This window comes from Aristolochia californica, unplaced genomic scaffold (genome assembly GCF_029961685.1).
Source record: "Aristolochia californica isolate CCGP_79_NKW_82.1479 unplaced genomic scaffold, dmAriCali1.0.hap1 SCAF_11, whole genome shotgun sequence".
Lineage (NCBI taxonomy): Eukaryota > Viridiplantae > Streptophyta > Magnoliopsida > Piperales > Aristolochiaceae > Aristolochia > Aristolochia californica.
The window spans coordinates 30,907,091-30,924,401 of NW_027181782.1; the positions used below are offsets into that span (position 1 = coordinate 30,907,091).

The window sequence follows — 17,311 nt, forward strand, 5'->3', positions numbered from 1 at the left end:
AAGTTATCTGTACCTTTAAATAAAAGTCTATTACTTTATCCTATTTATCTCACAATAAAGTTTATAGATGAAAATTTTGAAGTACAATTTTAAAGTTATAATTCGGTTCCAATTCCGGCCAGTCTATTCTGCTATAGAGAGGTGTCGTTTGTTGAAGATACTGCCTTAAGAGACATTGATTGAGAATCATTGCCCTGTTTAGGGTTTTCCTTGCATAGGAATTTGATCTTCTATTACAGGTGCTAATCAAGCTCAATCATTTTTTTTTGTACAAACCAAATATCTTTGTAATCAATTGTAAATCCATGTAATTGGGATATCACACTTATAAATTAATGAAAGTATAGCACCCCGTCAGTGTGGTGAATTTTCAAACTCTTCTCATGGTATCAGAGCTATTTTGGATTAACATCCCGCGATCCTCAATGGCCTCTGATTTTTCTTCTGATCTTCTTCCTTTCAACACTATGATTCACATGGTCACCATCAAACTTTCATCTTCCAATTATCTCCTATGGAAGAGTCAATTTCTCTCGCTCCTCAACAGTCAAGGCTTGTTGGGTCATGTGGATGTTACCCTTGTGCCACCACCTCCTTTCAACCCTCCCACTTCTCAGATACCAAACCCCAAGTACTCATCGTGGAAAGCTACTAACCAGCGCCTTCTCAATCTTCTTCTCTATTCTCTATCCGAAGAAGTCATGGTTGAAGTCGTCGGCCTCTGCACCTCCCGTGAAGTATGGCTTGCTCTGGAGAATACCTTCAGTCATGGGTCTAAAGCCCATGAAATTCGTCTCAAAGACGATCTTCAATTGATGAAAAGAGGAACTCGCTCGGTGATGGTATACGTTTGTGCGTTCAAGGTCCTCTGCAACCAACTCCACTCCATCGGTCACCCCGTTGATGACACAGACAAGGCTCATTGGTTCCTCCGTGGTCTTGGGCCGGAATTCTCTGGTTTCTCCTACGCCCAAATGGCCCAAACTCCCCTTCCTTGTTTTTTTGACATCGCATCCCGCGTGGAAAGTTTCGAGATATTTCAGAAATCTCTCAAACCCACAGCTGCTTCCACCGTGGCCTTCACTGCCAACTACACCCCCTCTCAGCGTTTCGATGGCTCTTCTCGCCAAAGACGGGGTCGCGGAAACAATCATAGGAAACAAAGGCATCTCCAACTCCGGTCACGGCCAATATGGTGATTCCGGTCAGGACCAAGGAAGGGCCAGGAAGGGCACTATGCCGATCGGTGTCGGCAGCGCTATACACGGGAAGACTCATCGGTGCACCTCGCCGAAGCATTTAATCAATCTTGCTCTATGTCCGAAAATGAAATTTCGGATTGGTTCGTGGATACCGGGACCTCGGCCCACATGACTCCGACCCACTCCTCGTTGGATCAATTTGTCATCTACACGGGTAAGGATCGTGTAATTGTGGGGAATGGCGCATCCCTACCTATTACCCATACCGCTCACCTTTCTCCTTCCCCAGATCTTAAATTATTAGATGTTTTGGTTGTTCCCCATCTTACTAAAAATCTTTTGTCTATTGGTAAATTAACTAATGATTTTCCTTTATCCGTTACGTTTACTAATAATTTTTTCATTGTTTAGAATCGCCAAATGGGAAAGGTGGTGGCAACCGGTAAGTGTGATGGAGGCCTATATGTGTTAGAGCATGGAAATTCCGCATTTATTTTCGTTTTGAAAAATAAATCTCTTCATGCCTCCTATGATTTATGGCATGCTCACTTAGGACATGTGCATCACTCTGTTATTTCTTTATTAAATAAGAATAGACATTTTCATCTTACTTCCTTATTGCCCTCTCCGCAATTATGTGCTACATGTCAACTTTCCAAAAATCATCGTTTACCTTATTCTCGCAATGACAAAAGGTTGTCTAATTTGTTAGATTTAATTCATTGCGATATATAGGGTCCTTCACCAGTACCATCAAATTTGGGTTTTAATTACTATTTTTTTTATTAATGATTATTCTTGTTTTACTTGACTTTATCCATTGAAATTGAAGTTTGATTTTTACGATATATTTCTTCAATTTCAAAAATTTGTTGAAAACCAACATTCTGCTCGTATAAAAAAATTTCAAAGCGATGGTGGTGCAAAATTTACTAGCACTCATTTTAAACACCACCTTCGCACTTCGGGAATTCATCATCAATTATCTTGTCCTTACACTCCTACCCAAATGGCCACGCAGAATGAAAAAATCGTCATTTGACTGAAACTGGTTTAGCCCTACTCTTCCATTCCCACGTTTATCCTCGCTACTGGGTTGACTCCTTTAGCACTGCTGCCTACATCATCAAACAATTGCCCACACCGCTTCTTAGAGGTAAGTCCCCCTATGAAATTATTTATGGTCATTCTCCCAATTATGAAAATTTTCATCCCTTTGGTTGTCGTGTTTACCCATGTTTACGTGATTATATGCCCAATCAATTTTCGTTGCGTAGTATTCCTTGCATCTTTATGGGCTATAGCTCATCGTACAAAGGGTTTCGTTGTCTTGATCCCGTCACCTCTAGGCTCTATATCACTCGCCATGCTCAATTTGATGAAACTTATTTCCCATTCGTAGCTTCTTCCTAGGCTCAACCTTTATCCTCTCTCCATTTCTCCAATTTTCTGGAACCCAGTTTATCTTCTCCTGTCATGCCCCCATCTCTTTCGACGCCCCATTCCCAGTATATTACTCAATCTGGCTATCGTCTCTGTGTTATTTGTATTGATCCCGTGGATGAGCCTTTACAGGCCCCTCATTCTCTTACAGGACCCACTCTGCCTCACGCCGATTCCACTCTCCCTGGCTCCGCCACCAACTACTCCTGTTGCTGTTATTCCGATAGGTTCTCATCCTATGCTCACACGCAGCAAGGCTGGTATTTTCAAACCCCATCACTCGGCTGATCTTGCGTATTCTGGTTCCTCTAGTCTTCTTTATGCTCTCTTAACATCCACTGAGCCTAAAGGGTTCAAATCTGCTGCCAAGAATCCTGCCTGGCTTGCCGCTATGGATGAAGAAGTTCAAGCTCTACAAAATAATTGTACCTAGATTTTGGTACCTTGACCGGCTCATACCAATATTATGGGTTCTAAATGGGTATTTCAAACCAAATATTTGCCTGATAGTTCTATCGAGTGGTTCAAATCTCGTCTTGTCGCCAAGGGGTTTACACAAGCACCAGGTCTCGATTACACCGACACCTTCAGTCCTGTCATCAAAGCTACCACTATTCGGGTTGTGCCCTCTATTGTTGTTACGAATAGATGGTCTCTTCGTCAATTGGTTGTCAAAAATGTTTTCCTCAATGGTCATTTCAATGAACAAGTCTATATGGAACAGCCTCCGGGGTATATTGATCCTCGCTTTCCCGACCATGTTTGCAAGCTTCAGAAAGCTCTCTATGGCCTCAAGCAAGCCCCTCGAGCTTGGTTTTAGCGGTTCAGCTCTTTCCTTACTCATCTTGGCTTCCACTGCAGTCGGGCTGACCTTTCCCTTTTCGTTTTTCATTGGCACTCTGACATCTTTTACTTGCTCTTATATGTCGATGATATTATTGTTACGGGCAACAACTCCTCTCTTCTTGATAGCTTTGCCAGTAAGCTTCATTCTTAGTTCGCTACAAAGGATTTGGGTTCTCTCAGCTACTTCTTTGGTCTTCAAATTACACCCACCACTGATGGACTATTTCTTAGTCAGCTGAAATATGCGCACGAAATCTTTGCCCAGGCTCAATTACTTGACAACAAGCTTGTTCACACACCTATGGTGGGTTTCTCAGCATCTATCCTCTGATGGTCAGTTATTTTCGGATCCTACTCATTACCGATCTCTTGTTGGTGCTCTTCAGTATTTGACCATCACGCGTCCCGATATTGCTCATGTTATCAACTCAGTCAATCAGCTTCTACACTCTCTCACTGCTGACCACTTCATTGCTGTTAAGCGCATTCTTCGGTATGTCAAAGGCACTCTCCATTATGGTCTGTCCTTTCGTCCATCTGCTTCGTCGGGATCTTTAGTTGCTTATTTTGATGCTAACTGGGCCAGATATCCTAACACTCGCCGTTCCACCTCGGGTTAATCTATTTACCTTTGTGACAATTTAGTCTCTTGGAGTGCCAAGAAGCAACCTACAGTTTCTCATTCCAGCTGTGAGTCTGAATATCGTGCTCTTGCTCTCACGGCCACCGAACTTCTCTGGGTCACACATCTTCTTCGTGATCTTAAAGTTTCCATTCCAGAGCGGCCTCTTCTCTTATGCGATAACAAAAACGCTATTTTCTTGAGCTCCAACCCTGTTGATCACAAGTGGGCCAAGCACGTTGAGTTAGAGATATCCACTTTCTGTGTAAACTTGTTGTTGTTGGAAAGATTCGCACTCAGTATGTGCCCTCTCACTTACAGGTTGCCGATATCTTCACCAAAAGCGTCTCTTGGTCTCTCTTTCAATTTTTTCGATTCAAGCAAGGCGTCTGTCCTAATCCGACGCTTAGCTTGAGGGGGGTTGTTGAAGATACTACCTTAAGTGACACTGATTGAGAATCATTGCCCTGTTTAGGGTTTTCCTTGCAAAGGGATTTGATCCTCCATTACTGGAGCTAATCAAGCTCAATTATTCTTTTTCTATACAAATCAAATATCTTGTAATCAATTGTAAATCCCTATAATTAGGATATCACACTTATAAATTAATGAAACCATAGCACCCCGTCAGTGTGGTGAATTTTCAAACTCTTCTCACCGTTGACGGCCTTCGACCCACCAAGAATAGGTTGCACTTGTTCACTGGCTTGTATCCCCTCGATGACCACCACTCTGCTTCCTACTTCAGTTTCTTGGAATGATATGGAACGATTGGCTGGTGTAATCTTAGTCTTGAAATGGTTGATGCACTCTGAGAGGATTTGATAAAAACCACCACACTTCGAAGGTGGAGTTGATGATCAATTTATAAGCTTTACAATGCCATATACAGAATATTACAATCAATCTAGAATGGAAATTATACAAAGAATTAGCCTATAATCAGGGCTAATTATCCTCAACGGAATATACAGAGATAGAGCCTTGAATCAAGGCGATATATCTTTAACAGTATCTTCAACATGCCCCCACAAGCGAAACGTCGGATTGGAACGAACGTGAAGCTTGGATCAAAAAAATTCAAAAAGAGGGCGAGAAACACTTTTGGTGAAGATATCAGCAACCTGTAGATGAGAGGGCACAAACTGGGTGCGAAGTTTGCCAACGACAACAAGTTCCCAAAGAAAATGGTAATCTAATTCAACATGTTTGACCCGCTTGTGGGAAACAGGATTGGAGCTTAAGAAGATAGCACTTTTGTTGTCGCATAAGAGCAGGGGCGGCTGTGGAACTGAGACCTTGAGATCATGCAAAAGATTCGTAAGCCAAAGAAGTTCAGTAGTGGTCATAGCTAGAGCGCGATACTCAGATTCACAACTGGAGCGGGAGACAATGGGTTGCTTCTTTGCACTCCAAGAAACGAGATTGTTACCAACATAAATGGAGTAGCCTGAAGTGGAACGACGAGTATCGGGGCAGCCAGCCCAGTCAGCATCCGAATAAGTGACTAGCGTATTGGGAACAGTGGATGGACGAAAACTAAGGCCAAAATGGAGAGTGACCTTAACATAGCGAAGAATACGTTTAACAATAAGAAAATGATCTTCAATAGGGGCGCGCAAAAATTGGCTGACAGAATTAATAGCATGAGCAATATCTGGGCGCGAAATGGTCAAATATTGAAGGGCACCAACCAGAGACCGATAGAGAGTAGGATCAGAGAAAGGAGAACCAACAGCAGACAAGTGTTGGGAAACAACCATGGGAGTCTGAACAGGTTTGTTGTCGAGCAACTGAGCGCGAGTGAGAATATCCCAAGCATATTTTAACTGACTGATAAATAGACCATCAGAAGTAGGTGAAACTTCCAGACCAAGAAAGTAGCTGAGGGAGCCCAACTCCTTGGTAGCAAACTCAGAATGAAGCTTATGAGTAAAGCTGTCAAGCAGAGATGGATTATTGCCAGTAACAATAATGTCATCAACATAAAGAAGCAAATATATAAGGCTAGAGTGTTGATGAAAGACAAAGAGAGAGGTGTCGGTGCGGCTGCAAGAAAACCCAAGTGTGAGAAGAAAGGAGCTGAAACGTTGAAACCAGGCATGAGGTACTTGCTTGAGGCTATAGAGAGCTTTCTTTAACAGACAAACATGAGTGGGAAAACGAGGATCAATATACCCAGGAGGTTGGTCCATATAAACATGTTCAGTAAGGTTGCCATTGAGGAAGACATTCTTGATATCTAGTTGTCGAAGAGGCCATTTATTGGTAACAGCAAGAGAAAGCACAACACGGACAGTAGTAACTTTGACAACCGGATTGAAAGTGTTAGTGTAATCGAGACCAGGTACCTGAGTATAACCTTTGGCAACAAGGCGAGCTTTGAGACGCTCGATAGAACCATCCGGCAAATATTTAGTGCGAAACACCTATTTAGAGCCCACTATGTTGGTGTTGAGAGGACGAGGAACCAAAATCCAAGTGCCATTTTGTTGCAAAGCTTGAACTTCTTCATCCATGGCAGCAAGCCAAACAGGATTCTTAGCAACAGATTTGAATCCTTTGGGCTCAGTAGAAGTAAGAAGAGCCAAAAGAAGTCCAGAAGAGCCCAAGACACTGAGATGCGCCGGATGATGAGGCTTGAAAATACCAACTTTAGCGTGGGTAATCATAGGATGAGAGCCCGAGGGAAAAGGCGGATGAGCAGCAGTCTCAATAGAAGGCGGACTAGAGACTGAGGATGGCAAAGAAGCACCTACAAGAGAATTATCAACCTGCATAAACTCATCCAAAGGGTTAGAACAAATACTACACGGGGAGGAGCTATATTGAGGAATATGCAGGAAATGTGGAGGAGAGGAAGGGGTGTGTGGCTCAATATGATGAAGATGAGGTTCCAAGAAATTGGATATGTGAAGAGAAGAAAGTGGTTGGGCCTGGGAGCTATGGATTGTAGGAAAGTGAGTTTCATCAAATTGAGCATGACGGGTGATATATAGCCGAGAGGTGAGAGGATCAAGACAACGAAACCCTTTGTGAGAGGGACTATAACCTAAGAAAAGGCAGGGAACACTACGAGGAGAAAGTTTGTGAGGCATATAATCACACAAGCAAGGATAAACACGACAACCGAAAGGATGAAAATTTTCATAATTCGGAGAGTAGCCGTATAAAAGGTCAAAGGGTGACTTACCTCCAAGAAGCGGAGTGGGCAACCGGTTGATGATATAAACTGCAGTGCTAAAAGCGTCAACCCAGAAGTGAGAAGGAAGATGAGAGTGGAAGAGAAGTGTTAAGTCAGTCTCAGTCAGATGACGATGTTTTCTTTCAGCGCGACCGTTTTGAGCAGGAGTATATGGGCAAGAGAGTTGATGATGAATGCTAGAAGAACGTAGATGGGCTTTGAAGCAATTACTAATAAATTCGGCACCACCATCACTTTGAAAAATCTTGATACGAGTGGAATGTTGGGTTTCCACAAATTTTTGAAATTGAAGAAAAATATCAAAGAAATCATATTTAAATTTCAGAGGATAAAACCAGGTGAATCAGGAATAATCATCAATAAAAATGACATAATAGAGAAAACCCGACGTTGATTTGGCTGGGGAAGGACCCCAAAGATCGCAATGAATGAGATCTAACACATGAGACGACCTGCGTTCATTTTGAGAATAAGGCAAATGATGATTTTTAACAAGTTGGCAGGTACTACATAGTTTGGGAGAAGGCAATAAAGACGTAAGAGAAAGATGTCTTTTTTTATTTAAAAATGAAATAACAGAGTGATTCACATGACCAAGACGAACATGTCATAAATCATATGAAGCACGTAGAGATTTATTTCGAAGAACAGAAAGAAAAGCAGAGTTGCCATGCTCCAGGACATAAAGCCCTCCATCTCTTTTACCGGTTGCCACCACTCTTCCTGTTTGACGATTCTGGATTGTGAAAGAAGCATTATTAAATGTAACAGAGAGGGGAAAATCAGAAGTTAATTTACTAATTGAAAGAAGATTTTTCGTGAGATGAGGAACACCCAAAACATCTAATAAGTGAATATTTGGAACATGAAAAAAGGTACCAGTGTGGGTAATGGGTAGAGATGCACCATTTCCTACAATCACAGAGTCCTTACCCGTGTAATTTTTGGACTGATCCAAAGTAGAGGGATCGGTGGTCATATGGGTGGAAGCCCCAGTGTCCAAAAACCAGTCAGCAGTTTCGGGTCCAGAGAGAGAACAAGATGTGTTGAAGGCTTCAGCAAGATGAGTCGAGGAGTCAGTTTGAGCATACCGCTGATTACAACGATCAGCATAATGGCCCTCCATGCGACAAATTTGGCAGCGGGGTGGACGACGACCCTGACCAAAGTGGGTGCGTCCTCAGTTGGAAGAGTTGCGGCCGTGGGAATGAGTACGACCTCGATGGTTACCACGGGAAGCAGTAGAAGTTCCATGGGTATTGGTACGACTGCGATTAGTGGCTGTGAATGCCGCAATGGTGGCAGGAGGCTCAAGGGACCGCTAGAACAACTCAAGACTTACTGCTTTAGAAACTAAATCTGAAAAACAGGGGAGAGCAGTGAGAGCCATCTGAGCGGTAGAAAAAATGGAAAACTCAGCGCCGAGGCCACGAAGGAACCAGTGCACTTTGTCAATATCCTCGACAGGTCTACCAATGGCATGGAGTTGGTCACAGAGGGCTTTAAAAGTACGAGCGTACTCAGCAACTGGTTTCGTGCCGCGTTTCATCAGTTGCAAATCATCCTTGAGTCGTAGTTCACGGGCTTTCAAATGATGGCTGAAGGTATTCTCCAACGCAACCCAGACATCACGGGAAGTGGAGAGGCCAACAACAGCAGCCATGGCTTCCTCTGTGAGAGAGGATAGCAGTCAACCGAGAAGTCTTTGATCGGCTGATTTCCATGCAAGAAATGTGGGGTTGAGTATGATAGAGGTGGTTGGTGCAAATCGAGGTGGCGGGACAAGAGTACCATCGACGTAAGCTAACAGTTCTTGACTCTCAAGGAGAGGAAGAAATTGACTTTTCCTAAGAAGATAATTAGAGGAAGAAAGCTTGATGGTGATCATGTGGATTAGAGTGTTAAAAGGGAGAAGATGAGAAGAAGATTCGGAAGCCATGGGAGAAGCCGAACGATTTTTTTTTGACTTTGGACTTTGACTTTGACTTTGACTTTGACTTTGACTTTGAATTTGATCAAAGAGGTAAGAGAGGAAAGAAGCAGCGAAGCGAAAAAGAAATTTGGGTGAAGCAGCGAAGCGAATAAATGTAAACGAAGCAACGAAGCAAAGAAAAATAAATTTGGGCGAAGAAGGATACGAAGGGATGATAGCCGACTCACCAGGAGGCGCGGCGACGTCTTCTGTAAATACCGAAGTGAGAAACAGCAAAGCTGAAAATAAATCGATGAAGGAGAAACCGGCAAACGACGATCGGACAGTGATCGACGGTAGATTGGTTCGCGTTCGGCTGGAGGTTCGCGTCAGACAGCAGGGAGCGGGATGCACCGCCATTGGCTCCGCCAAGAAAGCGAAGTTGTCGTCTTTCTTCAACAACGACGATGAACAGGGATGCCACGAAAAAAAAATAAAGGGGTAGTGAAACTCGGCGGAGAGAAAAAAAAATTTAGAATTGCTTGGCAGAGACCGGGTAGAACGCCTGCTCTGATACCATGAGAGGATTTGATAAAAACCACCACACTTCGAAGGTAGAGTTGATGATTAATTTATAAGCTTTACAATGCCATATACAGAATATTACAATCAATCTAGAATGGAAATTATACAAAGAATTAGCTTGTAATCAGGGCTAATTATCCTCAACGGAATATACAGAAATAGAGACTTGAATCAAGGCCATATATCTTTAACAGTATCTTCAACACACTCGTCGTCCAACTCTTTGTGGGATTTACCTGCACGCAGCACCGGAGACCAAGCTTAAACGTGTGTATCTCATTGATTCGGAAACAGGAGAAATTTTTTGATTTCTTACCCAATACGAACCTGCTTTAATTTTGTTGTTGACGGAGATTCATTAAGGTGAGGTTCCGGCCATGGGTAGGAACCTCAAGACTGTAAGAACAATCCCTGGGTGCTCGGCAATCCGAGCTCCGTAGGAAGGGCCTCGCAATCGTCACGACCCCCGAAGAAGAGAACAACAGCGGACAATGAGACGTCACTGGCAGAGATCCGGGTGGCACCGCCGAGTCTGTAGTCAACTAGAATACCAGGGACTCTCAAGGGCGCCACCGAGGCGTTGGTGCTTGTGGAAGGGTAGGAGGATGAGGGAGGCTCGTTTCTGTTGGGAGCTGCTACATATATCCTAGTGGATGGAGGAGAAATTGGAGATGGCGATCATGGGCTTGATGCAAACGCTGCTGAGCTGCTGGCAGATCTCGAAGGCGACGACGATATGGTCTCGGTCGTCGTGTTTCTTGTTCCAGAAAGGGAGTCCCTTGATACGATCCTTGTGATTTGTGGAAATGGAGGAGGAGCGCTTGGAGAGCTCCATGAGGTGCATGGCGTAGACGGTGATGCCCGCGTCGGCAGGTTCTGCGAGTTGACTCGATGAGATTGATCATGGTGGGAATATTGTAGGTACCATGAAAGCAAGCCAGAATACGAAACGTGGTGTCCACGCCATCGGTTCCCTCTATGGTGCGGTGCTTGTTTGACGCCACGCACCGGGCGGGATGGTAGATGGCCGTCACCACTGCCGTCGTGACGAAGGTGGCGAACAGAGCCATCATCAGCAGCTGGATCGCAAATGTTTGATACCTGACGAACGCATTCCCTCTCGTGGCGATACGTGGGATAAGTGTGCTGACGGGGAGAGTTGACCACTCCAGCGTGGACGGTCATAGTTGAAATCTGATAGTTTGGAAAATAAATTTTGGACTTTGATATTTTGGTATATAGGATTTTGAAATCCGGTATTTTGGGTATCTCGCGATAAATTGGCGGAAACTGCCGAGAGCGTAACTGCCAATAACAGCCTAATTCAAAAGAGTAAACAACCGCCAAAAATGACCTCCCTGTTAAGACGACGAACCCACGTCCGTTTGCAGATTTTTGAACCCTAGTTCTCTCTCATGACTCCTCCTAACTCCCTCCCTTCTTCCTCCAAGCAAGACACTCGTGATACCTTCGTCGCCGACGCCGGCGATCCCGGCAGCCGCAAGAGGAAGCGCTCGAAGCTCAACCGGATCTCCTCCGCTGGCGGTGGCACCGATCCTGACTCCGGCTATTGTAAACCCCGGGTGAAAAATTCAGGCGTGACCGACTCGGAGTCGATCAAGGTGACGCGCCCCTGCAGCGAATGCGGCAAGAAGTTCTCGTCTTGGAAGGCCTTGTTCGGCCACATGAGGTGCCACCCGGAGAGGCAGTGGCGTGGGATCAAACCGCCGCCGAATTTCCGGCGGCCGGTCTTCGGCGGCGGAGTTTCTTCTTACCCTTCTGATCCTCCCCCGCTTAAATTCACCGAGGAGGAGAACAAGGTGGCCGCTTGTTTAGTGATGATGGCGAACACTGCTACCATTGCTCCCCAGGTGTGGGAGGCTAGGATTGAAGACCAGCCGGAGGCGGCCGAGCCGTACGTGTGTCGGTTTGAGTGCTCGAGTTGCAAGAGGGTTTTTGGGTCACATCAGGCCCTCGGAGGACATAGAGCCAGTCATAAGAATGTGAAAGGTTGTTTTGCCATAGCGAGGAAAGACGGAGACGGCGACGAGGAGAATGATTACTTAGACGCCGGTGACTCTAGTGTGTACTCTCCAGCAGTCGTTACTGATTGTAGCGAGAGAGGAGGAGAAGGAAGGATGAAAGACAGCGAAGATGAGAGACCAGGAACGTGTAGTGGTCACCACAAATGCAGCATTTGCTTGAAGATTTTCCTCACTGGTCAAGCCTTAGGAGGGCACAAGAGGTGCCACTGGGAGAAAGGAGGTGAACCAGGCGGGAGTTTTTCGTCCCTAACCAGAGGTTGCGTAGTCGACTTGAATCTGCCTCCTCCATTAGAGAATGAGGGTACATCCTCTGCATTGGCTTTGGATCTACGGTTATGATCTTTGATTCAAGCCTGGTTTTTCTCAGGCCTCAATCGGGCACACAAGTTTCCGTTAGGAGACAAATTAAACTGTAGATAGTACTCTCTAAAAGATGGGAGACGAATTAAATAGTGGGTCTGTAACTAGAACGAAGGAGATCGGTGGGGATACTGATGAGGATAATTAAACAGTGGGTCTTCATTTTCCTAAAACACATTACGAATCTGTTTTTGCTCCTAAATGGAAAGAATGGCGGTTGTTTCTTGGAAAAGATGGCGAACGGCCACCGTCAGAACCCAAAAATTTTGGGGTGTTACAACGTATATTTAAAATTATAAAAATAAAATAAAAAATATATTGATAGGCTTAGTACCATTGAGCTGGATGTCATATGCGTCAAATATTTTACAATAGAACATATTAATGAACAATAACCAGCTTAATAAAAGATCAAAATAAAAGGTTGAACGATTCATCTTCTTGTGCTGCGCGCTTCTGTCTCTGCCATCTTCCCGTTTCCTCTATCGCAAAGGAACTTCGATTAAAGATGATGGTCATCCTACGCCATTCTTCAAATTGAGGCTGCGAACAAAATTTGGGGTATTTGACTTGTGATAGCATCTACAGTCGGCATTACCTATTTACCTTACGCTCGATTTGAGGTACTTTTCGTCTCTATCTATCTGTGAAACATCCTTTCTGATATAGATTTGGAGACGGTGTATTTTCTCGTTTATTTTACTGTTTTCAGCTCAATATTCAACAGTCAAGTACTAGGTCAGCTTATTCCTTTCTGGGCCGAAGAGATTCATATTGCCTTTTACTCTTTCTCTTCCGTCTCAATTCTGTTTCTTTATATATCTTTTTTTTTTAATTTTATAATTCTGGATATGTGTTTTTTGCTTGCATTTGGATTGAGGAGTCGGGACCATTTGTTCTGATAACTCAACAGCTGTTTTCCGGACTCAGGTTACTACCATCCAAGTATACTAGGAGTTTAGCATTTGATGACTTCATGTTTGGTGTTGATGAAGGTGCCATGGAGACTGACTTTTTTGTAATTGAACTCATTTTCATACTTCTGTATCCACTGCCCTTGATGAATTGATAGGTTATAAGCTTATGTTTAGCTTATTTTGGTGCTCTAAAGCATATGGTTGAATCACTGCCATTTCACTTCTTCGAGCTGCAATGCCTTAGTTGACTTTGAGAGGTCGCATGTTACCCAAGTAGCTTTTCATTCATACTCATGTCCATGTTTTAACATTTTAAATATTTGTGCTGACAATAAATTAAGATAAAATAACGCTGATTAGAGGAAATGGCAATGATCATTGAGAAGAGGCGTTAAAAGAGGAATAAGGAATAGGATAATGCTGAGAGAAATTTATTGAAAGAATGAATGAACAGCAGATGAGAATCCATTTCAAGAAAACAAATGAAAGAGAATAATGGTTCGTAAAGCTAAAGGTGTGATTGAGGAATGCTTAGATGTCAGGAACATAATTGGGACCTTAAGCCAAGGGGGGAGAAATTAGCCGTGCCTGCTATTTCAGTTTCTCCATTATTGCCTTTTCATGCTGTTGAAGCTACCACATCAAGCACCATAATGTTAGTGGAGGTTTAATAAACAGTTTGCAGTAACGTGATGACCCTGTTTCTACTTGGTTTTAAAACATGCTTAAGCTATGTCCTAGATGCCATCAGGACACTTTAAGTAATTGTACACAGACTTTACAGAAGAACCTGGCTTTTGATCCAGACTAGGCAGACTGGCATGGGGAAAATGGAGATTTGAGTTTCAACTTCTGTTAAAAATTCTAATATTTGAATCGTGTTTCAGTGGTTGGTTATGGTTTATACTCCTATCTATGCACGCTTATTTGACCATTGCACTCAAACCTTCTTCTTCCCTTTCAACCAACCCTTCTAAGTTCCCTTCATCATGCAACTCATGATCTAATTTGTTATATGGGGACTTTGGCTTTCAGTCTCTTCTCTGTCTCCTATAACAAATAATATCAAGTAACACATGCCCAAAGTGTGAACTTCACTTGTAATTGTGTTTTCTTGTGCTGCTCTTGTTCCAAATGACCCATGGTCCCTCTGATATTCATACTTGTTTGGCGGTGATAGTTCTTCATATACTTAGTCAAGTCAAAAAAATTGTAATTTCACTGTGGATGTTCACTGGGTTTCACTTTTCATGCAACCCACATTGGCCCATTACTATTAAGAGCTATGTCAATGTCAAGGGATTCCAAATATTTGATTCCACATAGCCCTTTCATCCTGTTTGAAGAGGTAATAATTTAGAGACTCTTCATTAGCTCGAAAGGAAAAGCCTGCTGCTTTCCAATATCACACAATCTTAAGGGTTGAAATAGTTTCTTGTGTTATGCCTTGTAAATTCCTTGACTCCGTTTTAAACTCTTTTTCCATCTTGATCCATCCACTTCTCTATCTTCTCCTGAGAAATTTCTATGGGTTCTCATCTTGTGTTCATCAAATGAGTACAGCTTACACTCTGCAAAATCTTTATTGAGCACTACAATAAATTGCCTCCTAGCTACTTGGAACTCCTCAATAAGTCAATCCTGCATGTTGACTACCCCCATAATTGGAGAACATGCCCTTCTGTGTTGTAGTCAAAGGATGAAGGTACACAGACAATCCGCCAACAAAAAATGAACATGGTGAACAACAATGCTGTATGTTATCAGCCCTGCTCCTACAAGCACATTCCTATTAGGGGCAGAATTGGTGCTTGAAATGTTTGCCAATTTTCTAAAACTCTTGCCTGTAATCAACTGACAACTTGTAAGTTTATTAGGGACATCTTCTGTGTGCAGCAAATTCCATCATAAAAAGACCGGAAATGCTGAAGCAGACCTCCATTAGTTATAGCCTCAGGTTTCTTTGGTATGGAGTGGTACTACTGCAACTGAATTGAGTGTTGAAAGGTTAAGGAAGCCCAATGTATCCCTGCAAAGCCAAGCAACCAATACTCCTCAGTAAATGAATTTTTACAAACTACGGTTTCATTCTTAACTGAAGACAGTTTTTGCTTTTGGCAGTCACAGAGCTGCAGTAGAAGCAACAACCAACAATTTTTAGCCACTGCCATTAACTTCTTCTCTGGCTTTCCATAGTTTTTTTAGTATCTGGTGTCTTTTTATCATCTGTATTCAGTTGGCCAAGGTTTTCTGAATCCAAAACTGTGACCACACTGTTATCTTCTAATCCTACATAAAATCTATATTTCTCACTCCTAGAACAGTTCAAGGATCTTTTAGGCATAGAGTTTGAAACTAGAAATTGCAGGGAAAGGGTGTGGGTCATATTAGTGGCTGTCATGGAAATTATTTAAATTACATGCCCCGGAGTACCTTACTCAAGGATGAATTGGGCAACCTGATTTAGTAAACAATGACAATGTTGCTTATGACTGGTAAATTTGCTAGGCAACTTGGTCCATTTTCTTGTGCAGGTGGAGGCCATTTGACTGCTGGACACTTCTGTTTGTGCCATTTGAAAGCTATTGCAAGATTGGATGATCCTCTAACAGAGACAAGTTAAAAGACAACAGGAAGAATATGTGTAAGAAATCCAAGACTCCTCTGGGACGGAAAGACCAATTGAGAATTGCAATTAAATCACCTAAGGAAACTTTTATAGCAGTTAAATTTCACTTTTTCAGTCTCAAGAGAATTTGGAAGCTCCAGACGGGCAACCAGGGAGACAGGCATACTGATCTTAATCAATATCAAGAAATCAAATAAATGAATCAATGATGTCTATGTTATGAAAATTACAAATAAATTATGAAAAATTAAAATTAAAATAACTTAATTTAAAATATGATAAATAATTTAAATTATTAAAATAATTGGGGAAGATAGTTATTTAAGGTTTCTAAATATATCACATAAAATTAAATAAATTAAAATAATTAAAAATAAAACTAATTTAAGATTTATAAAAATAAAAATGAAAATATAATATTTAAAATTTCTATTTATTAATTATATTATCTTTAAAGTTGATTTTAATATGTTATATAATAAGAAAAATGACCTTATGTTGTAACTACAATGGAATTGGTTTACAAAAAGGCACGATTGTAGTACCACTATAAAAGAAAATTATAAAATTTCAAGTGATCTAATATCTCTAGTAACCCTCAATTCGATCTTTACTTAACATGTTTGAATCACTCCAAGTATATTGGATTAATTTAAATACCTTTTAAGTAGTCTCTGCTTGATGTTTGAACTAGAAAATTTGATCTTGTGTTTCCAAGGTAAAAAATTAGTAAGGTGAAAGTGTTCTAGCGATTTTCCTTGTCACAAAGGGTTCTCCAAAATTTCCTCCTCCAAAAGCTCTTTCCCCAAAAAGTTCTTCCCCTCGAGAACAAAGCCACTATTTATAGAGGAGTAGAGGTGATTTAATCACCCCATCTTTATCTCACTCAATTTCTTCAACTTATGAGATCTTGATAAAGTCAAGTCATCTCTTCATGTGATCGCAATATGTGGTGAAGTAAAATATTCTTTTCATATAATTGTGACATATGATAAAGCCAAGTCTTCTCTTCATGAAATCGCAATCAAAGTCAAATCCATTTTTAGGTTATGCCATGTGTTAGATTATGTGGAATATGTTGTACCACATGTCATCTAAGTTCATCAAACTTTTTGAAGTCTTTTTCTCACATAAACCATATCTTACATATAGGGTTGGTGTGGAATCATGCACATTTGTTTCTACTCTCATTTGACCTAATATTTCTTACTCGACCTATCTCGTGAGCTATCGAACCGAGCTAGTTATGGTCAAACTCAACACGAACGGGTTAACTGAGTTTGGATCAATCTAAACCAAACATGAGCCCCAAGCCAACTTGTATAGAATTGAGATTTGCTTAATTATGAATAAAATTAAATAATCACTGGGTCAGATTGTTTGCCCTGACCCCGAGTTAACCTTAGCTCAATAGGAACCCAGGTCTATATGAACCACATTTGTCCCACGTCTTCGGACAAAAAGGGCCCCTGACCGCGACTTGACCACCTGAAACTCCGCCTATAAATTTCTTTCCCACAGCCCGTTCTCGTAGTTGCGCTCCCT

General features: G+C 42.1%; 1 protein-coding gene across 1 annotated transcript; it reads left to right on the forward strand.

The window, feature by feature from the left end:
- The first annotated feature begins 11,230 nt into the window (after positions 1–11,230).
- Positions 11,231–12,199, forward strand: LOC137943777 (zinc finger protein ZAT3-like). The gene has a single exon (XM_068789210.1). It carries the CDS (start codon positions 11,231–11,233, stop codon positions 12,197–12,199), a length of 969 nt encoding a protein of 322 aa, XP_068645311.1.
- The last annotated feature ends 5,112 nt before the right edge of the window (positions 12,200–17,311 follow it).